Below are 27,019 nucleotides of genomic sequence, written 5' to 3'. Positions count from 1 at the left end.
GGAAGTATACATCACACATCTAAGCACTTCTACCAGGACATTTCTCATGTAGTTGCTTGGTCGGTCTGAATATGATAGCTCCTCCTCAATTGCTGAAGCTTTAATAATTTTTTATTTCTATTTTGAAAGTAAAACAGCTATACATAAAACCAACCAGTTTTCAAGAGAGTTTAAAGAAGATGCTATCATAACATCAGCTTTTACAAATGAAACCTAGTTCAGAGTGCAGTAAAGATTGGGTGGCAGGAAAAAAATGCCATTAAGCAAAAAAATCCTAATTACAGATCTGTCCATAAGAATAGTACTATAAAGACTCTTTTTTAAAACAAAAAATACATGTAAGAAAGGGGAACATTTATGATATTCAGTTTAGTCGGTACCTTAGTAATTATAATTTAGTCAGTGTCATTAAGTTGAGTCTTAAGGCGGCTTCTCAGGCATGTTTCTTCAATATAAAGTTGTCTTGAAGGGCAGCTTCACGCCTACTGTGAGTTTCAAGAGATGGGAGTTTCTGGGGGTAGCAGAAAGAAACCATACTACAGTATACTGTCCTGTCACAGGAATTTTAAGTCACATTATGTTGCTAGTTCTCTACCAAGATGAACATCTGTAGGAAGTCTGGGATGTTGTCCAGAGTGTGCACACAGAGCAAAAGTAACACTCAGCATGCTTTGACTATTACCATCTGAAACAAGTGTGCACCATTAAATATGTGCTACCCGTACTGCAATTCACAGTTTCCAAGCTGACATGGAAAGCCAATGGGTATTAAAAAGGCAAAGGTGGTTTGCTACAACTAAGTGTAAAGTGAGGCACACCAGGAACTAGACCCCTAATGTGACAGAGTCTGAGATGTCAATGATTCACCAGAGGAGTTTGTAGCTTAGGGATGGGCAATGTCTGGCCTTCCAGATCTTAGAACTATAACTCCCAGCAGCACTGGCTAACATTACCTGTGATAAAGGGATGATGGGCATCCCAGTCCAATATCTGGAGAGTCATTAATGCTCCAGCCTGTCCTAGACATTGTACATCTATTTAGGCTTTTCCTCCTAATGGATACTTGGTTTGCCAGTATTACATGTGAAAAGGACTTGTATTATAGTTGCTCATAAGTTTACTTGACCCAGCAAGTTTACATGACCCAGCAATGTGATGCTGCAGCAAAGAAGGCAAATAATATTTTAGTCTGCATTAAGGGAAGTAATTATGTTTTAGCCTGCATTAAGGGAAGTAATTATGTGCATGCATAAATGCCTTCAGGTCACCAACCTTCTCCTTCTCCTTTTAATAATAATAATAATAATAAAATTTTTTATTTATATACTGCTTTTATAAAAGATCAAAGCGGTTTACATAGAATTAAAACGAATTACAAACATATCATAAAATAGATAAAAACCAATAACACAATGTACAATATACAGATATAAAAACAATCATTGAATAGGGTGAGGCAGAGAGTCTATGGGATCAAGTACATAACTTCATTTTCCAGGGGGGGCTTTATAGAAGAGGAAGGTTTTAAGCCTCATTTTAAATGTTTCCAGGGGAGGTGATCAGACGGAGCTCCTCGGGAAGACTATTCCAGATTTGTGGGGCCGCTACTGAGAAGGTCATCTGGGAAGTAATAACATATTTAGAAGGTGGAATTTCCAGCAAGTTCGTCCTGGTTGTTCTGAGTGTGCGGGGCGGATAATATGGGGAGATACGGTCCCTCAAGTAACTCGGGCCCAAGCCATGTAGGACTTTATAGGTAATAACCAACACCTTGTATTGCGCTCGGAAGCGAATAGGCAGCCAGTGCAGATCTTTCAGAATAGGTTTTATATGGTCAAACCTGGGAGCACCGGTGACCAATCTGGCTGCCATGTTTTGTACTAACTGAAGCTTCCAGACTTGGTACAAGGGTAGCCCCATGTAGAGCGCATTACAGAAATCTAAGCGAGAGGTTACCAGAGCATGTACCACAGTTTCAAGGTCCCTTTGGCCCAGATAGGGTCGCAGTTGGCATATCAACTGAAGTTGATAGCAAGCTCTTCTGACCATCGCATCTACTTGAGATGTCAACTGCAGGGACGAGTACAGAAGTACTCCTAGACTGCGAACTTTGTCCTTCAGGGGAAGTGTGACCCCGTTCAGGACAGGTGGACAAACCTCCTTCCCTGGGCCTGGGGAACCTATCACCAGTACTTCCGTTTTCTCTGGATTCACACTGAGTTTGTTTTCCCTCATCCAGCCCATTACCGACTCCAAGCAGGCATTTAGAGGAGAGATGCCATCCCTAGTCACTGCATCAGTCGGGGACACAGAGAAACATATTTGGGTGTCATCAGCATATTGATAACACCGCGCCCCGTGTCTCCGGATGATCTCTCCCAGCAGTTTCATGTAAATGTTAAACAAAGTGGAGGACAAGGGACACCAGATGTCAGTTCCCTCTTAGAGGAGCAAGTGTCCCCCAACTGCACCATCTAGAGTCTGCCCGATAGGTAGGATCGGAACCACTGGAGCGCAGTGCCCCCCCGATGCCCGATTCCCTCAGGCGTTCCAGGAGGATACCATGGTCTATGGTATCGAAAGCCACTGAGATGTCCAAGAGCCCCAACAAGGTCACACTTCCCTTGTCAATGCTTTTTGAATTTATTAATTTTTTTAGTTGTTCGTGTCCTCCATTTACAAAATATGTCCTACATTTTGGGGGTTTAAATTTTGTCCTACATTTGTCCCGGTTTGGAGGGAGACAATTATGGCAACCCTATCCCCACCTCCCTAAGTCGTTCTCCATAGGGCATGGTTTCCAGGCCCTTCACCCTTTTGATCACCCTCCTTTGGACACGTTCCAGTTTCTCAACATCCTTTTTAAATTGTGGTGCTCAGAACTGGACACAATATTCCAGGTGGGGGCTGACCAAAGCAGAATACAGTGGGATGATATTACTTCCCTCTATTTAGACACCATACTTCTATTGATGCAGCCTAAAATTGTATTGGCCTTTTTAGCTGCTGCATCACACTGTTGGCTCATGTTCAACTTGTGGTCTACTTGGACTCCTAGATCCCTTTCACACGTAGTTTCATTCAGGCAGGTGTCCCCCATCCTATATCTGTGCATTTCATTTTTCCACCCTAAGTGCAGCACCTTACATTTTTCTATGTGTTGAAATTGTGTTAGCTTTGGCCCAGCTAGCTAATCTTTTCAGGTCTTCTTGAATTTTGATCCTGTCCTCTGGGGTATTAGCTATTTTTCCTAATTTGGTGTCATCTGCAGATTTGATAAGCGTGCCAGCCACAGATGCTGGCACAACATCAGGAATAAACTGTTTCAGAGTACAGCCACATATCCTCGAAAACCCACAAAAACCCCAAAGACCCAACACTGTACCATCTTCCAACCACCCCCCTCTCCTCCTGTATGGTTTGTAACACGTTTGTCTGAGGAAGAAGCCAGTGGAGCTTTGAAACCTAGCAACATGTCTCTTGTGCATTGTGGCTGGCCCAATAAAGGTATCACTGTTGGGTGGATTTTTGAATGGTATTAGACTGTTATTCTTCGTTGGTTTGTATGTGTATGTATGTGAGGTTACCAAGATGACTCTAGTAAAGAGATTTTGGACTCCAGCTCCCAGAAGCCTCAGCCATGTTGGTCAATACCTTGGGATTCTGGGAGATGAAGTCCAAAAGACCTTGAACACACTTTTGGGACTACTGCCTTAAAGAGATTTTGGACTCCAGCTCCCAGAAGCCTCAGCCAAGCCCAAAAGATTTGGCCATTAGTCTGGAATTCTGGGAGATGAAGTCCAAAAGACCTTGTACTCCAGCTCCCAGAAGCCTCAAGCCATGTTGACAAATAGCCTGGGATTCTGGGAGATGAAGTCAAAAATCCCTTAAAAACCCACTTTGGGGACCATTGCCTTAAAGAGATTTTGGACTCCAGCTCCCAGAAGCCTCAGCCATGTTGGCCAATAGCCTGGGATTCTGGGAGCTGAAGTCCAAAATCCCTTGACGAGCACAGGTTTAGGGACCACTGTAATCTACAGTGCTGTTATTTCATTTTAACTGCTGTGGCTGTCTCCAATTGCATTGTGGGCTTTGTAGTCAAGTGAGGCCTAAGAGTTCTGTGGCTGAAGATTCTAAACGCCTTTCTTGTAAACTGCAAATCCCAGAATGCAACGGGAGGCAGGAACAGCAGTCAAAGTGGAATAGGAGCAATATGTCAGGTGAGTATAAAAGCGTCCATAATGGCGCCCGGGAGACGCAGGTGACTGTGCCAGGACCTAAAATGGCGGCCAGGGGCTTCATTACTACCGGCCTCGTTGCCTCGCTCGCTTTCGTTGCCCCGAACAAAGATGGCGCCCGGTAGACCCAGGTGACTGTGCCAGGACCTAAGATGGCGCCCACAGGCTTCAGTACCACTGGCCTCGTTCGCTTTCGTTGCCCCGAACAAAGATGGCGTCCAGGAGACGCAGGTGACTGTGCCAGGACCTAAAATGGCGCCCACGGGCTTCATCACCACCGCCCTCGTTGCCCCCAACAAAGATGGCTGTCGGAAGTGCTCCCGGTTGTTGTTGTTCTCCTTAGCCTCCTTCCGTGTTCCACCTTCTCCTTTCTCCTCCCGCCCGACTGAGAGCCGAGATGATGATGGCGACGGCGGCGGCCACAGCCACAGCCACGGCGGAGGTGGAATACGAGTCCATTCTCTGCGTGAAGCCCGACATCAGCGTCTATAGGATCCCCCCGAGGGCCTCCAACCGCGGATACAGGTCTTAATTACGCTTTAAGGTTTTGTGTTGCTCTGGTTAATGCGCACTGGAGAGATAACCCGGTTTGGAAGCGCTTTAACTCTTTGTCTGGCTGTTTGCTATGGAATTTTGGGAGTTGGAGTTTGTTGTGGGCCCAGGCCCACAACAAACTCCAACTCCCAGAATTCCATAGCAAACAGCCAGACAAAGAGTCAAAGATGGAAGAATACACAAGGTACAAAGGGGCTTCCTTTCTCTAAGAGACTTTATAGGGTTGGAAGAGGCCACAAGGGCCATCAGTCCAACCCCATTCTGCCATGCAGGAACTCTCAATCAAAGCATCCTTGACAGATGGCCACCCGGCCTCTGTTTAAAGACCTCCAAGGAAGGAGACTCTGCCATACTTCTTCCACTGTCGAACAGCTCTCACTGTCAGAGTCCATGTGCTGCGCATCCCGCTTCACCTCCCAACCTGGGCTCTTTATTTCCATGTGCCGTGTCTATAAACCCACCCATCAGCCCCATCCTTCTGCCTTGTGGCTGAGGGTTGTGTACCTGGCCTTTCCCCTTCACTTCCTGCTCCCATGTGCAGTGCCGCCCCCCACATTTGCAGCTTTGACATTTGCAGATTCAATATTTGAAGGGATGTCATGTTGAAAAGGAAGCAAGCTTGTTTTCTGCTGCTCCAGAGACTAGGACCTGGAGCAATGGATGCAAGCTCCAGGAAAAGAGATTCGACCTCAACATTAGGAGGAACTTCCTGACAGTGAGGGCTGTTCGACAGTGGAATGCACTTCCTCTGAGTGTAATGGAGTCTCCTTCCTTAGAGGTCTTCAAACAGAGGCTGGATGGACATCTGTCGGGGATGCTTTGATTTGGATTTCCTGCATGACAGAATGGGGTTGGACTGGATGGTCCTTGCGGTCTCTTCCAACTCTATGATTCTATGATTCTGTGAATAATTGACAGTTTTGATTAACATGCTCCCTCTAGGAATCTCTAGGTCCTCCAAGGCAACTCTGCCAGACGTTGACCATAGCGTTGCACTGGAGAACCTAGATGTTCCTAGAGAAAACACCTCTCTAGGCATTTTTTGGTCTTTCTGCATGATTCTGTGATTGACCATAGAGTTGCACTGGAGCACCTGGAGATGATGATGATGATGATGATGATGATGATGATGATGATAATAATAATAAATTGTATCCTGCCTTTCCCATTGAGGATCGAGGCGGGTAACAATAAAGAAAGAAAAAATACAAATACAATTTCCCAATACTAATAACAAAACAATCCCCGACCCCCCCCCACACCTTTCTACCCTTCCTCCTATCAATACAAAATAATAACAATAAAAACATATTTAAAAGAATAACATCAATTCCTCAGGTAAAAAGAATAGTGTTGTTGTTCTTTTTAATTTGCCTTTCCCCCCACATTCGCAGGGGTCTTTTACCCCTAACCCTAGCAAAAGTGGAGGGACCACTATAGTTTTCTGGAATCGTTGGGCTGAGTCAGAATGACTTACCCAATGATCAGAATCCTTAGCTGGCTGAATAGAAAGTGGGATTCCTGCCTGTTCAGACCTAAGTCAGGGACATAGCCAAGGGGGGTTTCTTGGGGTCCGGACCCCCCCTTCCATTAGATAAAATGAATGGTGTGTGCTGCCGCGCTGCCACACCCAACCCCCATTATAATGGTGGCACTTAGTCAGGAACCCCCCTGACTATGTCCCTGCCTAACTCAACAACATTGTGATACTACTGTGCATTAACGTAAATTTTCTCTTTAATGGGGAAGCCATTGGGCCACTGCTTGTGCCCTCCTTGTTCTAATACTGAGCAGAAGTGGTTATCTTTTATTGCGATTCCTGCCTGGCTTCCTGCTCCTACTGTATTTTTGAGGAATAACAGAAAGAAGTGCCTTGACATCCTTTTAACAAAGGATGCTAAAATGGGAAATGTCATGAGTTTGCTCTTGCTGTCATTGATGATTGCTCTCTTCCTTTTTCAGCATGGCAACCCAAGTGAATTTCTTTCTTGCTGTTGATGCTGGTTTTCAAACAGCAAGGGAAGAAGTAAACACGACTCTGTTTTATAAACTCCCCTCCTTTCTCCCCCACCTCCAGCTCTGTTCCCTTGCGCTGTGTGTGTGTATTCACGCACGCGCTCTGAGTCATCCTAGTGCTGTTTTCATTAGTGACAAATCCACTCTCCTGCCTTTTATCTTCTTGCTAACAAGCACAAAGGGAGCTGGATTATCTTCCAACTTGTACATCAGCACTGACTGTCCTGGTGAGATGAGCACAGAGGAATGGAAAGTGGATACTGTGAAGCAGTGATGCTTGTTTTTCTCTTGATCCATCCTACGCAGGCCCTGAATTTGCCTGAAATGCTTTTGAGCTGCCTTGCTTGCTCAACAAATGCCTGATACAGACAGCCAAAATAAAGCTGCTTCGAGTCACTTTCGAGGTATGGTGTTTCAATGATACGAGTCCAGAAGCCACACCAAAGCCACGCTCCAGTCCTAAGGACTGGAGTGCAGCTTTGGTGCAGCTTTAGACGCATGCATCATTGAAACATCATACCTCCAAAGTGACTCGAAGCAGCTTTATTTTGGCTGTCTGTATAGGGCCAAAGTGAGCAATCAGAAGTGTCATTGGTTTCTACTGTTAGTGGCTCTCCTGCTTTCTGTGCCTTCCTGCATTCAAATCTGAAATGCACTTGGAATCTGCTTTTTCCAAATAGAAGGTTTTATGGCAAATGCTGTTGGAGAGATGAAGGCTTGAAAAAGTATGGAGATGGCCCTTTCATTGGCTTTTCCTCTGTAAAACAGAGAATGGGAATACTGAGGAAAACAAAGTTCCTTATCCATTTTGTTATCTTTCAAAGGTCTGTGAAATGTGCTTAAAGTAAGGTTTTGAAATAATAAGGGATATGCTTAAGACAGTGTAGGAAAAAAACATTTGAAAAGCTGTGGAATACTGAATATCCTGAAGAATTTGGTCCAGTTTAGAAATTTGCCAATTACTTTTGCATTCCTGAACAAATGTGTCTCATGACTGTTCATCTTGTTTTGTGGGAACAGAATCTGCTATTGAAGCTTAGAACCTGCTATTCTAAAAGCTAAATAAAAGCCTCATGGTCAAAATAGTGATAAAACATCTAAGCATATGAGAAAAATAATGTGACTATAACACTATTATTCGCAAAAATACATTTCATACAGCTGATGCATGAAAAACACATTTCATATGGTGTAGCCTCAGTCAGTGTGGACTTCATATGAACCAAGATGGTTATGCACATAATAAAACATATAAGCCAGAGACAGCTGTTGTTTATTTAGAAAAATATCCTTTTTGTGCTTCTTATAATGTAGAACTTTAACAGTTATCCCTGTGTTGCTTGGTCCTGAGTGAGTATTCAGCAAATGCTTCAAGTCCTGAAGCAAATATAGAAATGTATTGGAATCTTCTGCCATTGTCAAGCTGCTCCTTATGAATCATAGAATCATAGAGTTGGAAGAGACCACAAGGGCCATCCAGTCCAACCCCCTGCCATGCAGGAAATCCAATCAAAGCATCCCCAGCAGATGGCCATCCAGCCTCTGTTTAAAGACCTCCAAGGAAGTAGACTCTATCACCCTCCGAGGGAGTGCATTCCATTGTCAAACAGCCCTTACTGTCAGGAAGTTCCTCCTAATATTGAGGTGGAATCTCTTTTCCTGTAGCTTGCATCAATTGTTCCGGGTCCTGTTCTCTGGAGCAGCAGAAAACAAGCTTGCTCCCTCCTCAATATGACATCCTTTCAAATATTTAAACAGGGCTATCATATCACTTCTTAACCTTTTCTTCTCCAGGCTAAACATCCCCAGCTCCCTGAGTCGTTCCTCATAGGGCAAGGTTTCCAGACCTTTCACCATTTTAGTCACCCTCCTCTGGAAACGCTCCAATTTCTCAATGTCCTTTTTGAATTGTGGTGCCCAGAACTGGACACAATATTCCAGGTGGGGCCTGACCAGAGCAGAATAGAGTGGCACTATTACTTCTCTTGATGAGAAACAGTGAAACAACAGCCTTTTCTCCAAGGAACAAAAGTGGTTTACATGATTCTTCTCCCACCCTTTTGATTTTCACAAGTACCTTGTTAGGTAAGAGTACTCCTGGTTCAAGGCCAAGAGTTTCATGTCTGTCGGCTTGTCCAGTCATATTCTATCAAACGAATACCCTTTTCACTAAATTTTTAAAATATACTTTTCTTTTTCCTACTGTGTTTTTCCTTTTGTTTATTGTTTGTACAGTATACATTACATTACAAGGACAAGATTGGCTTTCTTTTATGTCTGTGCTACACTTATTTTTTTTTAGGTGCTGTGGAAGTGATGTCATTCACACTGAAATAAGAATAACTCAAACATGGTGTCTAATAACAGCAACCCTTTTGTGTTTGTTCTAACCTTTTCTCAATAGCAGGCTAGGAAGCAGGGTGGACGAGGGTATAAATGATAGATTAGAGTGATATGTTCATCATCCACTGATATTGTGGAAAAGCAAAAGGTCCAAATTCTGCATGACCATGTGCACCTCAACCTTGTGCCTTGAGCAGAGGACCTAAATCTATTATGACCCAGGATTGTGCTGAAATCAGCAGGTCAAGCCTACAGTGGGAATGTATGCAATGCAGGGGGTTTCTCATTGGCACATGTCCCAGTGTTTGTTTATCCGCAGGGCTTCTGACTGGAAACTGGATCAGCCAGATTGGACAGGACGACTTCGCATTACCTCTAAAGGCAAAGTTGCCTATATAAAGCTAGAAGACAAAGTTTCAGGTGAGGATATTGCAGGATTGATATTACACAGGCCAAGAGACATAATGGTGTAGTTAAAGATATCTTATGGTAATTGTTCTCAAACTTTGGTTCTTCAGATGTCTTAGGCTTCAGCACTCAGCATTACAAGCCATTAACTAACGTTCCAGACATCTGGAGGACCAGAGTTTGAGATTCAATATTTTTGAACTTCTGAAATAATTTCTGTGCTAACAACATTGCTTTAGTTTATTGATTCCGTGTAATTTTCCTTACTTGTTCAGTAATGCTGTCCTGCATATTTTTAGGTGGTTATTATGATTAAACCTTGACTGAATGCAAGGCTGGCCCTAATTGAAAAGTAAATACTGCACAGTGTTAAATCTCTTTTTCACAAGAGAAGAAATTCCTTTTTTTTTTTTTTTGGCGACAAGCCATTAAAAAAAAGTATCAGGCTTCTATCTGCTTGTTTTATCCTGCTGTGTTAGTGACCCATAGAGATAGTTGCTTACATTCCAGGAACAAAGTATGCTAACTGAGCGATTGGTGAATCTATTGTACTAAAATGTTGAGCAGACTGAAATTTAGACAGATTAGTTAGAATTTAAAAGACCTTCTCAGTAACTTTGGCCTGTTACAGACTGCCAAAATACAGCTGCTTCGGGTCTCTTTGGAGGTATGCTGTTTAAATGATGAATGCATCCTAAGAATCCGGAAGCTGCACCAAAAGCTGCACTCCAGTGCTTAGGAATGGAGTGTGGCTTTGGCGCGACCTCTGGACTCTTAGGACCCATGCATCATTTAAATAGCATACCTCCAGAGACCCAAAGCTGCTTTATTTTGGCAGTCTGTAACAGGCCAACGTGTGAGTTAAAGTTTATCAAGGAAAGGCACATCTTTCTGTTGTTCAGCAGTGGTAACTCATGTTAGTTTGTTTGGTTATTCATATCTATCAGTTTTCAGAAACTGCTACTGACATTATAGTAGTTCCCCACAGTTTAGCTGTAGTTTTTATGAAAATGGTACTGATAATTTTGTTCAAATTGTGTCTTAGCCTTTGTTGCTGAACCATGGTGTCACTAGGGCAGGTGCGGATAGCACCAGGAAGCATCCTAAGGGTGGGGTGATATCACTGCTGCTCCTCAGACATCTGCTTCTTGGCAGAAATGGGCTGTGGCATTTGCCTGTTTCCTATTAAAATGCTGATGAGATGGTGGGAGTGGGGTCAGGGTCAGTCGAAGAAGAAAGAAAAGGTTCCAGGGTTTGGTTTTTTTCTAAAAAAAATTAAATAATAATTTTTTATAACTTTAACAATTTTTTTATTTTTTAAAAAAATATATTTTAAAATTTTCTTTAAAAACATCATCCTTTACCAAATGTTCACTTCAACCACATGAAACTATGTATATGCAAATGCACTGAGGCTGTGCATATGATATTGTAATTTAAAGGTACAATTTTAAATTTGCTAGTTTATGTCACAACTATTAGTGATATGCAGGAATTACAATTAACGAGTAACATTAGTACAAAAACATCACTAAAAAGTCTGTATGGTGTGGGTTGGGAGGAGGTCAGTGGTGGGGATGCCATGAGTTACCGCACCGGGTGATGCCAACCCTATTGTTAAATAGTTTGGTTGTCCCTGTTTTGGAGGTACACTTCCCCAATACCATTTTTGAATCTTGAATGAGTCTTGAATGTGGTGCTCTTTTTGTATCTCCTCAGGAGAGCTTTTTGCCCAAGCGCCAATAGATCAGTATCCTGGTATTACTGTGGAGACTGTGACTGATTCCAGCCGATACTTTGTTATCCGGATTCAAGATGACAATGGTGAGACAGGCCTCTTTACTGAAATGGGGTGGACTTAAAGGGTTTCCGATACAGAATGCCTTCAGAGGGATGAGGTTGAATGAAAGATTGTTGGGATTTCCATATATCATATATACTTGACTATATGTCGACCTCATGTATAATTCGAGGGTAGGTTTGGGAGCCAAAATTATGGATCTTGATATGACACATGGCTAAGTCGAGGGTAAAACTTAGGGGCACATAACAAAGGATGGAAAGGAAGATGCAAAGGAAAATGATGCTAAAGAACTTAGAACATTCTGGCAGGCATAACTGTTTGTGCTCATCCTAAAGGCTGGATGGATGGCAGAATAGAGGAGATCCATGCTTCTTTTTTGTGCTACCAGTTTGGACTAAACTTTCGCCTTTTATCACTCTATTCAGAGAAAGGGGATGGCTCCATATATATACTTACATTGACCCATGGATAAGTCGATCCAGGTTTTTTGGGTCAGATTTTTGACTAAAATTTCTAGGCTTATACATGAGTATATATAGTATATGGAATAGTGTAATGTGTTACATAATTATATTTAATGTATACAGTCAGACTAGTCAAGATTTTGATAAATAGATGAAAGACAGTTAATACAAGATAATACAGCAATTAATGCAAAATAAAAGGGTTGCTGTTGCAAAATAGAGTTAGTGGTTTCTTTGATTGATTTGAACGCAGGGTATGTAGTGCTGTGCCAGTTATACCTGGCTTTCTCTGCATTTGTGGGGATCTTTGCTCTACTGACTACTTGCTCAACCTCCCTTGTCAGGACGAAGTGCTTTTATTGGCATTGGCTTTGGAGACAGGGGGGATGCCTTTGACTTCAACGTTGCCCTCCAGGATCATTTCAAGTAAGTTTTCTCTTTGCTCTACCACAGAATATTCAATTGCTTCTTTCCCCCATAGATCTCTTCACTGGCTACCAGGAGTAGAGGTTAGCGAGTGAAGTGTTGACAACAAGTATGTCATAAGCATGGTAAACGTGGTTGCTGTAGAACCACAGCAGCAGACATTACAGCTGTTCTAGGAACTCAATCATAGATTCTTCACAATCAATCACAAATCTCCTCTTTTCTTTTACCTCTTTCATCATTCTTCTTCCCTTATCTCATATTCATCATCAGTTTGCTCTTTTAACCTATAACTGCCAAACAATGCCAAGTAAGAAGATTTACAGTGCCTGGCTATTCCACAGTCTAGACTTTACAGAGTCTTCTGCCTGGGGCAAAGAATCTCTTCTTGTTCTTACACTTTTATTTCAGTATTCATCTGCCCTACTGTCTCCTAACTGGGAGGGGGTATTTCTAGAAACCTATTACACATTGTTATTGCTTATCTGCACTTACTTTTAATATCTTCAGGGTCCAGTTCAAGTTGCTGGTTTTTTTATTTCTGAATGACTTGGGTCTTCTATGTTGTCCAGTCATTTTCTCTTTTACATGTCACATCATCCAAGCCCTAGGATCCCTGAGATTGGTACAGCAATTATAGAATCCCCTCTTTAGAAAAATATGGGTTGGTTGTTGGGAAAATCATAAGTGATTTTCTGAAACATAGGAAACACTTTAAACACTTCAGAAATATTTAGTATGTGTTTTTAAAGCTACATGTATTGTGCTGAGCATTCACTATAGAGGTAATTACTAATGTTTTAATTAGTAAAAAATAAAATAACAAGGACTTGCTTTGCCTGCAGTAAGGAGTGATGGAACAGGCTGTCTCTGACACAGATGGTGTGGCAGAACCTCCAAGATGTGGGTGCTAGGTACTCTGCTGCTAAACATTTGTGTTTTTTACATTTATATTTTTGATTGAAATGACTGTTCATGTGATAATACTTGCATGATATAATAAGTTCTAGAATGTGGGTGGAACACTCCCTCCCATGGCAATGACAATGAAAAGGCATTCCTTTTCCAAAGCTATAAGACTTTGACGAAAGAGAGGAAAACACTCTTCCATGTAGTATTCTTTTTTTTAAAAAAGGCTAATTGCCAACCAAATGGGGATTTGAGAGCAGGATTTTTCAGCATGTGGGATGGGCAGACTCTCTTTTCTTCAGCTATGGCTTCCCACCCCCTCTAAATGGATCACATGTGACAATGAGGCTTTTTAAAAAAGTAACTGCCATTATAGCTTTTTAAAGAATGGTAGGGATCAAGGAAGCATGTGGGGGAGGCTACCGTTTCCCTGCATGGTTTAAAGTTTTCAGTGTAGACCAGGGAATTTGGGTTTATTTTTTATATTCCTTCTCATTCCTAGTTTGGGACTGTTTGCAACAGTTAAACATAGCTAAAAACTTAGAACATGCAGAAGTTAAAAATGTTAATTAAACTATCAAAAATTTAAAACCTGTTAAGAACATAAACGTGAAAAGGAAAACAGTAAACAGAAAACCCAGTACATTATTGGAAGGCCCTTTCCTCCAGGAAAAAAAGGAAGACACATAAGTGCTCAGTGGATAGCCTTGATTTTACATTTTGGAAAAAGCCCACTGTGTCCAGGCTTATGCATACATCTCAGTGGCCTTCTTCAGGGGCTACATAAAAACAAAAACAATATAAAAACAATTGTGTCTTGATACTGTAACATGCTTAATTCTATTTTAATGCTCACCTTTGCAATAAAGGCAGCAAAAAGGCTTTTTTTTGGTTAAAACTATTGTAGCTGCACAGAATCGTTCAGCTGAGCTGTTTCAAGTGGTCAGGGTCTGTTATGATCTGGTCCTGAGGAGAATGTAAACCACTCAACAACAGCTCACTGTAAGGAATTTGCCCAACATTTTGCTAATAAAATTACTTGGATTCACTCTGACTTAGATGCTAGCGTGGATACAATTTTGGTGGATATAACCTTAGATCCTGCTTGTCCAGGATTGATGGATACTTTTCAATTTGTGCAGCCTGATGATATGGGATCCTTGGAGAGGTGAGAGCCACCACATGTATACTAGACCCTTGCTCTTCTTGGCTTATTAAACAGGCCAGAGGAGGACTGACTCAGTGGGTAAGGGAAGTGATTAATGCCTCTTTACAACAACCCAAGGTCCCAACACACCTGAAGGAGGCTGTGGTAAGATGGCTTTTGAAAATAACTTCCCTGGATCCTACTGTATTAGATAATTATGGGCCAGTCTCCAACCTTCCAGTTTTGGGCAAGGTGCTGGAGCGTGTGGTGGCTTCTTAATTCCAGGGTTTCCTGGGTGAGATGGATTATTATTTATTATTATTATTAACCTTTATTTATGAAGCGCTGTAAATTTACACAGCGCTGTACATGCAATCTTTTTAGTTAGACGGTTCCCTGCCCTCAGGCTTACAATCTAAAAAGACATGACACAGAAGGAGAAGGGAGTGGTGGAGGGAAAGGGTAAGAGGTCCAGCAGTTCCTCTCAACCTCCGAGGTCTGGACCAAGGCAGATGGACTGGAGGGAGGGCAAGGCTTCATAATGGATGTCAATCTGATTTCAGGCCTGCTTATGGGACAGGGACAGAGACTGCTTTGGTCACCTTGGTGGATGACCTACACAGGGAACTGGACAGAGGGAGTGTGTCACTATTGGTTCTACTGAATCTCTCATTGGTTTTCAATACCATTGACCATGGTGCCCTTCTGAGTTGCCTCTCTGGGATGGGGCTTAGAGGTACTGTTTTGCAGTGGCTCTGTCATTTCTTGGAGGGACGTTCTCAGAAGGTGGTGCTGGAGGATTCCTGTTCGACTCATTGGCCTGTGGAGTCCCGCAGGGTTCAGTCCTATTCCTTAAGCTTTTTAACATCTACATGAAACCACTGGAAGAGGTTGTCTGGAGTTTTGGAGTATCGTGTCCCCTGTATGCTGATGATACTCAGCTCTATCACTCCTTTCCACCTAATTCCAAGAAAGCTGTTTTTATCCTAAACTGGTGTCTGGTCGCTGTAATGGACTAGATGAGGGCAAACAAATTGAAGCTTAATCCAGACAGGACGGAAATGCTCCTGATCAGCCGAAAGACAGATCTGTGAATAGGGATTCAGCCTGTGTTAGATGGGAATACGTTCCCCCTGAAAACTCAGGTTCATAGTTGGGGGTACTTCTGGATTCAGCGCTGAGCCTGGAAGACCAGGTTTCAGCAGTGACCAGGAGTGTGTTTGCACAGTTAAAGCTAGTGTGCCAACTGCGCCTGTTCCTGGAGAAGTCAGATCTAGCCATAGTGGTACATGCCGTGGTTACATCCCATTTGGATTACTGTAATGCGCTCTACGTGGAGTTGCCTTTGAAAAGTGCTCAGAAACTTCAGTTGTCCCAGAGAGCTGCAGCCAGGTTGTTAACTGGAGCTGGCTACAGGGAGCATACAATTCCTTTGTTGTGACAGCTCCACTGGCTGCCAGTCTGTTTCCAGGCAAAAATCAAACTGCTGGGTTTGACCTATAAAACCCTATACGGCTTAGGTCCAGGTTATTTGAAGGACCGTATCTCCCTTTATGAGTCCACTAGGGTGTTGAGAAAATCCGGAGAGGCTCTTCTCTCTGTCCCACCACCCTTTCAGGCTCGTTTGGTGGGAACAAGAGAGAAGGCATTCTCAGTGGCTGCTCCCAAGTTTTGGAACTCCCTCCCTAAAGAGGCCAGGATGGCTCCATTCCTGCTATCCTTTCGGAAGCAGGTAAAAACATTCTTATGCTGTCAGGTCTTTTCAAGCTGCTAAGGACTGGGATTTAAATGTTGTGCATTTTAAATTTTAAAGTTTGTATTTTTATCATGTTGTATTTTAATTTATAACTGTTTTAACTTTAAAAAGTGTTTAATTGTTTTTAAAAATTTTATGTTTATATATTTCAATTTTGTATTGTTTTTAAATTGTGTTGTTTTTAAATTTTGCTGTTAGCCACTTTAAGTCCCTATGTTGGGAGAAAGGTGGGATATTAAAATAACAACAACCATGATAAATTTTTCTTGTATTCCTTTAGATTATAAACTGCTTTGAGTCCAAATTCCCGCATAATTAGAAAGCTCACAGGGTGATTTTGTATTAGTTGCTTTCAGTCAGCTTAATCCCTCTCACCAAGTTGTGAAGCACCATCAAAACAAGTTTGCCTAAGCCACCTCTGAATTCCTTGGGCAAAAATTAAGATGCAGATGTAGTTAGTCCCAGTCATGTACTTGCTGTTACACTGCACCTTACTGGGGTATTTATTGGAGGAAAGAAACTTGATAGAAAATCCCTGGTGAGATTTTCCTTGCCTGTTCCTTCCCTCTGTAATCATTTTTTTCATCATGTATGGATTCCTTTTTCTCTGTTCTTTCCTTTCCCAATGCAGGTGGGTGAAACAAGAGTCTGAAATTTCCAAGGAGTCCCAAGAAATAGACAACCGTCCCAAGCTTGACCTCGGGTTTAAGGAAGGACAGACCATTAAATTGAACATTGGGGTGAGAATCGCATAGACTTTGTGCTTTATAATCACCTGCCTTGTGGTTTATATGGTGAAGTGTTGTTAATCTGAGAGATTCCTGTTGATTACATATTTCTCTTTACAGAATATGCCAACCAAAAAAAGTGGACATTCCAAGCCACGTCCAGCTGGATCAGGGGGACTAAGCCTGCTCCCGCCACCTCCTGGGGGCAAAATTGCACCACCTCCTGTCCCTCCACCTTCCTCAACTGCCATTTCTAATCATGTGACACCTCCACCAGTGTTGAAATCAAGCACATTGGGCAACACAGGTAACAGCCATATATGTTCAAGGAAGGAAATTTGAAACAATCCTTTTGAGGTTGCAGAAGCTTCGAATGTGCAAATAGTGATGTTAAAAACAAGTATATAAATCGGACCTCAGAAGAACAGTAGCAATCTGTATTGCCCCAGGATTAATAGCAGTGTAAAAGGCAGCTTTTACAAAAAGAAAAAAAGTTAAGTATTGATGAGATGCTGGCATCTCAGTAATAAAATGTGTAGTGTTATGATAATGGGGCATATGCTGATAATACTGTATATACTCATGTAGACATCTAAAAATTTCAGTCAAAAAATTGACCCAAATACCTGGATCAACTTATCCACAGGTCAGTGTAAGTACTGTATTTTAACTCTTATGTTTTAAAAAAGAAACTAACTTATTTTGCTAAAAAGGAACCATTTAAAAAAAAAAAGGTGAAAGGCAAGAAAGTAATCTGTCCTGGAAGCACTGACACCCCCCCCAACTCTCTCTCTCATCCATGTAGGCTTTAGTGTGAGCACAAACAGTTATGCCTCCTTGAATTTTGTAAATTCTATTGTATCATTTTCTTTTAGCCCGAAAAACTCACAAAAGCATTTTCTTTTATTTCGTTCTTTAGATCCTTTGTTACATGCCCTTAGGTTTTAACTTTGACTTATCCATGGGTCATATCAAAATCCATAATTTTGGCCTCAAAATCTACCCTTGACTTCTACTTGAGGTCGACTTATAGTCTAGTGTATACAGTAATTCACAGTCATATGATCCATAGCTGAAATAATTTGAAATCATGGTACTGAAAAGTACGACATTATTGTCCTCTTCCAATGGTAATATCAGATTCCCCGCACCCCGAACTGGCATAGTGTTCCAAATTCTGCATTTCCAAAGTATGTGTGTGAGGAATTTTTCCCTTGTCAATTTTTTTTCGGGAGAAAGACGAAAACGGCTTGGAGAGATAAAAAGTCAAAATAGCATGCAAGGAAAGGGTGGAATAATCCCACCCACCTTCCCTCCTTCCTGCTGCTTCTCTATTGTAAAATATTCCAACCATTTATGTTGCATGAGTGCCTGTTCCTCACAGCAAGTGTAGAATGTGAAATCATTTGTTGGCTGAGGGGCATCTAGCTATTTTTTTCCACTAATCTGTTCAGTCCATGGCTGCTCTAGATATAGCTTTAGTTGCTGCAGTTTTGAGGTTTAGCAATCTGATTTGTCCAAGCTTGGGAATCCACAGCACAGCACAATAATCAAATGTTTCTTTCTCCATAGCATCAGATATTCTGCTAGACTTGGACTTGCCACCTCCTGTTTCAAACGTTTCTGCACCTGGTATGGTTCCAGCCACTACAGACCTATGGGGCGACTTCAACACTGCATCCAGGTAATAAGCATGTGATTAATTCAGGGGAGATGCAACTGCCATAGATGCAATGGCAGCCTATTAGATATGTCTGATGGTTATTATACCTACCATTCAACAAGGAGGGGGCAGTGTAGTCTATTACTTCTTGATCACTTCTAGATTGCTACCTGCTGTAAAAACTTTTTCATTAGAAAACTGACCAGAAAGTGACTATTACTGTATTAAATCATACAGCTAGCAGTGAAGCAAAGTGGAAATAAAAGTGCATATTCACTGAAGATGGCTACAGCAGGCAATAGATGACTTAAATGATCTGAATCTTTGAGTATTGAGATTACTGATCACTTGTATGGTCCCATTTTGGCTGACTTTAGGAGTAAAATCTTGCAGAGCAATCTGGAGGTTATGGAGGGTTATCAACAAATTATAGCTCTGCTAAAATCACACCTAATCCAATCAGAGCCTGCCAAAATCCTTAAATTGCACAATGCAAGTTAGTTTGGTGCTGAGTGCAGGAATATTAAAAAGGAATTAACCAAGCTCCTAAAAAGAATGGGTCTGAAGCTTTTCACAGACTGATTAAAAATGATCTCAATATAAAGCCTTGTTGAAGAGAAAGAAAACTATATTTATAAGACAAAGATGAAGGGATTTGGAATGGGTCGTCTGGCAAAAGAATGAAGTAGAACTCTGAATATGGTTCATTTTAGTTTAAGGATCAACAGGCTCCACTTAGAATCTAAAATTTCAGTTTCCACATGGGAAATCTTTTAGAGGGGACTTTCCATAGGTCCTGAGCCAATGGTAGAAGAATCAGTCAGTGATGATCTCCCTGATAGATCCCCAGTGTCATCTCAAGAGACTGACAGTCTGCTTAAAAGTCTTACAGCAGTAAAGCTCCAAGGGAAGACATGCTTCCCCTGAATAATTTAAATTCATTTCTTCCTGGTGGAACCCCATCCTGTCCAAGTTATTTTCACATATTAGTCAAAAGAAATATTCCTACTGGATGTTGGTCCAGTGTTATTGTTCTCCTGTATAAAGAGAAAGAGAGAGAGATCTGATCCCAAAATTATAGACCAATAAATCTCCTGGACATAGTGTCAAAAGTATATGGCAGGTTTCAACTGAATAAACATCAGGACCAGGCAGTGGAAAGTGACATCATAATAGAGGAACAAGCCAGATTTCAGTATGGCAGGAGCACAACTGAAATTTTTTTTGTGGTCACCCATCTGATTCAAAAGAAGTCTGATAGAATCAAAAGGAAGTCTATGGTCCAAAACACATTGTAGAAATAATACAGTTTGAGACAGCTGTAACTGCCCTGGCTCAGTTCTAGGGAATCCTGGGAATTGTAGTTTATTGTGGCTCCAGAGCTCTGTGACAAAGAAAGCTAAATGCCTCACATAACTATAGTGCCCAGAATTCCCTAGCATTGAGCCAGGGCAGTTAAAGTGGTCGCAAATTGGATTATTTCTGCAGTGTGTTTTGGACCTATATGTGGCAATTGTGGATTTTGCTTTTGCATTTGACTTGATTGATGGTGCGTCTGAGAAGAATTGTCACACCCAAATACTCAACTATAAGTCAACCTTGTGTATCTATAGAGGGCAAATTTTGGGACCAAAATTGTGGATTTTTTTATGATCCTGTGGATAAATTGAGGGCACTCTCTGTGCCTGCCTAAGCAGCGGTTTCAAAGGTCTTTGGCTATGAAGAAAGGGTGAGATGTCCGGCAGCAAACCCTTATCAATCCATTCACACAAACATATACACACATTTAAGAGAGGGAAGGCAGACTGGGAGGAAAGTACTCTGTCTCAGCAGCTGTTTCGGAGGAAGGTTAAGGTGTCTGGCAGCAATCCCCATCAATCAACACACACAAACATACACACACATGTGACAGGGAAGGCAGACGGGAAGGAAAGCACTCACACTCTGTCTCAGCAGCTGTTTTGGAGCTCACTGGCTATAAAGGAAGGGTAGGCACTTATTTGAATGGTTTTCAAAGTAGTATTACCATATTGCCCCATATATAAGTCGATCCAGGATATTGGAGTCAATTTTGGAGCATAAATTTCTCGACTTATAATCAAGTATATGCAGTAGATAGAACGTAGTCTTGTTTTTCTCCACACTGAATTAAGAGTGAGGGTAGGACTACCAGGTTCTCTGGCAAAGTCCAAACCAGTAGAAGTGTCAGGCAGGGATGTCTATTAGCCTTTTTTGTGTTTAATTTCTGTGTGAACAATCTAGTCTGTGATCTGAGTTCTGCAGAATGTTTCCCACCTTCTGTTGGAAACAGAAAGTTCTAAATGTTGTTATATGCTTATCACATGGCTTTATTATCTACCACTCAGATAGGTTTGAGGAGACTTTTAATAAAACTTTTAATAAAACTATAAAAGTGTTTATAAGCTGGAGGACTTATATTCCTATCCAAAAAACAACAGCAGTCTTCTTTCTCTAAAAGGAAGCATTTGCATAAATGTCATTTAGATGGTCACTTGACTGAACAATGTCACAGTCTTAAATATCTGGGGTACATCTTAAAAATCTTAATTGCCAAAGTTTTGCCGCAATTGCTGTATTGAGTAGAGATAGGGGGACAGGCTCATGTTTGCAACTGTTGAGACCATTCAGAATAGATTCTTGAAAGAACTACTAGCACTCCATCCAGGGGTCCCTCCTCATTGCTAAGGGTAAAAGTTGATCTCTCTTCTGTTAAGGCTAGAATCCATACTCGAAAAAGACTGATGGGCTGAGATGATTGCAATTTTGCAAAATGATGGGGCGAAGCAGATGGGCAAGAAGGAGCTCCCATCCCATTTGCCCCAGGGCTGTGCTTAACACACACCCCAGCCACAAGAGAGCCTCCTGCCATGGTACCAAAAGGAGCAGAAGAGATCTGCTCCTTCTGGGGCCAGCTTTGGGCTGCCCTGGTGCCTGAGTGCTCCAAGGGCATGCATCATGTAAACACCTTGCCCCCGTAGTGTCTGGAAGCTACCCCCGTCTGCCCATCGGATTCAGGCCTATGTTTCATTGAGCAACTAACTCAGAAAGGATGAGTCCATTGTTGGTCATCATTGTTCCAATCTTATTTTGAGGGTGTCCAGGCTTCTATAATCCATGAGGACAAATATTTTATCAGATAAAGAATTTTTGAATTTGATACTTGTGAAAATGTGCTTGCTATCCAGCAGTAAGTGTTCGAACTTGGTACAGTACAGCCTTATAAAAATAGAACAATATTTCTAAAAGTATTTTCAAGATTTATCATTTGTTACCCTCAGAAAAGCCTTTACCCTAAATATTTTAGAAATATTGTTCTATCTTTATAAGGCTGTACCAAGTTCAAAGGTACAAAGGAATCCCCTACACACAGAAGTTATGTATCTCTGGGGAGGTGGAAGATCTAGTCCACTATTATTACTCTGCCCATTATATAGCAACCCCAGGAACTACTTGTTGAGAATGAAGGTGGGTTGGATGTTGCTAGGTATTATTTGTGACCTGTTGGCAGATTATTCCAAATCCATTAGTCAAGTTGCCACCTTTGCAGTCGCAGTCGCTATCCAAAAGATCCACTGCAAATTCTTAAAAATGTTAGCACTGGATTGTAAAGGGGACCAACCATAAAACTTTAAAAGTGCAATATATAAAATTATTGGTAAATGGAAAAACAAATGTGTATATTAAGAGACAGCCAGATCACGTAGCCAGTGTCCTTTTCATCCAAATAGATGGATTTTATGTCCCTTCCCAAAACAATCAAGCACATCTCATTCACATTTCTATAATGCTGGAACAGTAAGAATCTTGTTTCAGTTTACTGAATAACTTTCCTTTTCCACTGTTAAGATTTCCAGTTTGAAGATCTTGATCAAGAAATGGGGAAGATATACATAATGGGATATGCAAGCTTCTAAAGGTTTGTGGCAAATGCCAAAGACTGCCCCTATCCTTACTAACTCTGTTCTGCTTTCTTTTCCACAGCACAGCTCCCAGCCAATCTTCCCAGCCACCCAATTGGGTCCAATTCTGAAGAATCTTGAGTTGAAAAAGTAAGAATGGACCAATGAACAAGGCTTGAGGACTCCAGGTCAAATGGGAGTGAGCTGATTTCCTTAGCTCTTCTGTCAAAACATGATTTTTGGACAATCCTCCTTTTTTTATGTTAAAGTTTGCATTTGCATTGGCACCCATAATTTTCTCTCATGAATGCCCTGTGATAATGTCAGAAGAATGGGAGGGAAGCTCTGACAGGCTTTGCTAAGTGTACCCTCTACGTCATAGCTGCTACTGTGGAGGAAAACTAACGCTGTGTTGCTTAGGAGAAAGCTGGCCAGATTTGGAGTTTCTAGCTGGACTTGTCTCCCTTTCTGTTTTCCACCTCTACCATAGCGGCAATGATCTTGGCAGGTTGGCTGGAAGCCTGAACAGAATAGTGGGCCATGACAAGCATATTTGATGAATGTTTTTGTGTAGCAAATGAGGAGGAAAACAAAAGCCATTCCTAAAGAAGTCATTGTGACACAATATACTTTCCTTGTCATAGTATCTTTATGATGGACCTAACTGAGCCCTTCCTCAGATGTTATTTTCCCCTTCTGACGTGTGATAGGGAAGTGTTAATGAGTCTGTGTATCAACTTACTTGTGGTGCAGTTTGACTTAGATCACCCTTCTTTCACTCTGGGTGTACACCTACAAATCTCCCTGATTCACCACCTCCTAGCACTGAAGATACTTTACAACTTTTTAAAACTGGAAATGTGTAGAAAAATTGTCCCCGTATCATGCAAAAAACCCACCCTCTCCTGCTTCCATCTTTACATAGAACAATAACAGAGCTATCTGTTATTAGGAAACTGCAGTTTTGGTTCTTTTAGAAATCTGCTGAAGAGATTGTGCAGATTAGCACTGACTCTTGATACAAATTTTATGTATATTCTACACTTGGGATATGCCTGCAAATGTGAAAGCAGTCTAAGCACTTAATTGACTATTGCCAATGAAATGCCATCACCTAACTGTCAACGGCAGCAGAAATGCCACTGCAGATTTCTAAAAATGAATTTCAGGGCTTAAGGGAACTAATGTTTGAACTGTACTTTTCTGGCCAGCATGTTTACTGTCTTTATACATGGGTCATCTCTCCCAACCAAATATTAGTGAACAGTGAAATTACTTGGGACAGAGTGTTTTTATTATCCTCTATTCTGTACCATCTGTTCTTTCTTCCCATCAGCTGCTCAGTTGGTTGGGAAGGCATACTATTATACTTGGTTTGCTTGGCTCCTGAAAAATATTGTTGAACAGATTTGTAAGTTTCACTGTGGGAATCTTTGGTGATGCCAGTAGGCAGTAAGCAATATCCGTTCATATCAGCTAGAGATCTGTGTTTGTACACACAGTTGATATGAGCCCATGGCTTGGTGCTTTTAGATGTGTGTGGCAGAATTAGGGTATATCTGAGTAGTCTTGTGATATTTCTCCTTAGATCATAGCCCTGTGACTCTTGAACTTTTCTGTAGATTATTTAAAACCAGTACAGCAGGGGGAGATCTACTCCACTAGTAACTGAGAAGTGAAAGTTCTGAAAAGTTATATGCATATCTCACTTATCTGAAACATCTGCTGGGGTTTGCTTTTTAAGGCTATATATGCTTTAAATACTCAGTTATTCATCCTCTTGGCACCACTACCACTTTATTTCTATATTAATCTACTCCTACAACTAGATGTATTTTTGAGTCTTCATTATTTCACCACTGGTTGCTCGTGAACTGTTTTCCTTCCTCTTCTCTACTAGTGGAATTGTATAAGTCAGACCAGGAAATCTTCAATCTGGCTTGAATAGTCTATATCAGTGACAGGCCCTATCATTTCAATAATTCTGTGTCCAGACCTCAAGAAGTTAGATAATAATTGGAAAAGAGTAATCAGGAGCTTCTCCTTCTATTTCTTTTTTGTTTTGTTTTGTTTTTTACAGCTCGTATCAAGGTAATATATTATGTATTGGCAAAAACTGAAATAAAATTTCGTCTATATGTATATGAAACATAAGATGTACTGGTTCAATAACAGCAAATAAAATCCAGAATATAATTGCAAAGGGCATGTATTTTTGATCTGTGTGCATGTTTTTTAAATTAAGCAATATTTACAGATATCTGGCGTTTCTATATTGCACTTCTAAAGACATCTGGTGCCACTTTCATCTGTTAGGATCCCTCAGGAAGGTAGGTTGCTGTAGGACTGGACTTTTTCCTTAAATACATGGATTAAGCAGCCCAGACAAATAAGCAAGTTGGAAGAATCTGGAAGGAAAACAAGAACAGGCATGGAGACACTTGTAGAATGGAATCTGTAAGCTGCCTAGGAGGATTCTTGATAAAGGTAAATAGGAAAGGGTTCTTCTTGCCTAGGCAGAAGAATGAGTAATGACCATTCATGGTGGAAAGGGTGGAACAAAGCAAAGAGGATTTCAGAGGTTTCTTCCAGAGATACAGCAGCTCAAGAGGTTCAACTCAACTCCCCCAAGCACCCAAGAAGTTCAACTTAGCTCAAGCACCCCAAGCACTCTGGATTGAGTCAACTTGTATCAGTTCACTGTTTCATTTCAGATGTCAGTGTTGGGTTTTTTCTGTAAAGACTGGAAGATATGAACTATAATCTTGAATTTATCCAATTGTAATAGGAAGATACAATAGATAGAAAATATTCCCAGTTATTGTAAATATATGTGTTTATGTGTATTCTCTTTTTCCTTTTTTCCTTCTTTCTCTTTTTTTCTACCACTTTTTCTTCTTTCTTTCTTTACATGTTGACATTAGTTTAGTCATTTTTTGTTAATTTGTCTGATTAAAAATGTTAAATGTATTTTTTTACCTATACATAGGTAAGTCTAACTTTGTCTAAAAAAATTTTTTTTTAAATTATCTCAGGTAAGAGATGAGGAAGTTAAGCAGGGTCCTGTGCTGCAGATTAGTAGATCCTAGGTCCAAAAAGATTGCTGTAATGCTGTGAATTTGTTATTGTCCAGAATATCATTTTAGGGATTCAGATTTTTAAAGTTTTCTCAGTTGCTATCAACTCTACTAAAACCGTATTTTCCAGCGTATAAGATGACTGGGTGCATAAGACGACCCCCAACTTTAAAATATATAGTTTGGGATATACTCGCCGTATAAGACTACCCCTCTTCCAACACACACCAAATAAAAATTAAAAAAACATCAGATTTGATTTCAATATGGTAATTTTAATTCAAATGCTTATGACATGCAGGTACTTATCAGGAAAACTTGTTGTGTACAAAGCCTGCTTGGATTGGTCAGCTCTCCCTTGCTCTGCCCTTCACTTACATCTTCCCGGTGAGGCGCCCCCTCACCTCATCATCAGGACTGCGTTAAGTCACTTCTTTCCACAAATCCTGGTGAGTGGATTTTCTTCTACCGTACTTGTACAGCGCCACCCTTGCTGCTTTCATAGAGTCACTGCATATGATGGGGATGCGGCTGTGGCCGGTTTTGAGTTCCCCCCACCATATGCGGTGACAGCAGATTCTCCAGTCCGGCTTGGAAGTTTCAGCACCTGCCCTATAAGATGACACCCGGCATATAAGACAACCCCCGACTTTTGAGAAGATTTTCCTGGGTTGACAAGTAGTCTTATACGTCAGAAAATACAGTAGTTTTTCTGGCAGAAAAAATAATTAATTCATTGTAAAACACATTTGGGAGCTAGATCAAAATGTTGCAGCGTATACATAATATTCATATGTTACCTGTGGCTGTGGGGACTGAAAAAGCACATATAACCATTACATTGTTATCAGCGCCAAAATCTTCTGAATTTTGGTATGTGTACTTTCTCCCTGTGGCCCCAAACGGACTCTACTCTGGGCAGCCATGATCTCTGAAGTGAGTGGTCATGCCCACACTATCCGATAAACACATCAAACAAAAGATTTTGGGAGCTTCAAATGAGAAACTTTAACACCTCTGAAGTCAGGAAGATAGGTGATTTAGGCAGCATGTTCTGCTGGACAAGCTGATAAGGCTGATTTACAACTTCATTTTCACCCTGGACATTGTCATACTGAGCGAACCTTTACAATGTAGACTTGATTTCCTTTGATGTAGGACAAATACCTTTGCCTTCAGGCTAGTTTTGGCTTCTAAAAGATCTCCGAAATCCTTTGTTAGCGGGCTAGTTGGAAGGCATGGGGGCACTCTGTCACTGTGAACTCTGATGGGTCGCAGTACATCTGTTTTTCCACTGCTCACCTGAATGGTGCATTATGAAAATAAACAGTCCTTGTAATATCCAGAAATACATACATTTTCTTTGCGTATTCACTTAAATGTAAGATCCATGTAATTTAACTGTTATCCCTAAATATTGTTCTCCGTCAGTGTTGAATACAGGTATCAAAAATAATCTGAACAAGCTAGACAAAATATTTTGGCAAATAGAGGGGGAAAAGATTTCAAAATGTTATAAGTTATTACTGGATAGACAATTAGAACCAGAACCAGAAACTGTAAAG

At 41.2% G+C, this 27,019-nt stretch overlaps 1 protein-coding gene across 1 annotated transcript; it reads left to right on the top strand.

Annotated features, from left to right (window-relative positions):
• Positions 1-4,531: 4,531 nt before the first annotated feature.
• Positions 4,532-24,589, top strand: NECAP1 (NECAP endocytosis associated 1). The gene is made up of 8 exons (XM_042468685.1): positions 4,532-4,763; positions 9,472-9,572; positions 11,280-11,384; positions 12,173-12,254; positions 16,698-16,806; positions 16,915-17,101; positions 18,367-18,478; positions 22,460-24,589. The coding sequence occupies exons 1-8, from the start codon at positions 4,636-4,638 to the stop codon at positions 22,506-22,508; spliced, it is 873 nt and encodes a 290-aa protein (XP_042324619.1). The 5' UTR covers positions 4,532-4,635; the 3' UTR covers positions 22,509-24,589.
• Positions 24,590-27,019: the final 2,430 nt, after the last annotated feature.

This window comes from Sceloporus undulatus, chromosome 5, assembly GCF_019175285.1.
Source record: "Sceloporus undulatus isolate JIND9_A2432 ecotype Alabama chromosome 5, SceUnd_v1.1, whole genome shotgun sequence".
NCBI classification, from domain to species: Eukaryota; Metazoa; Chordata; class Lepidosauria; order Squamata; family Phrynosomatidae; genus Sceloporus; species Sceloporus undulatus.
Note: the sequence above shows the minus strand (reverse complement) of the source record. Positions and strands in the feature narration are given on the sequence as shown.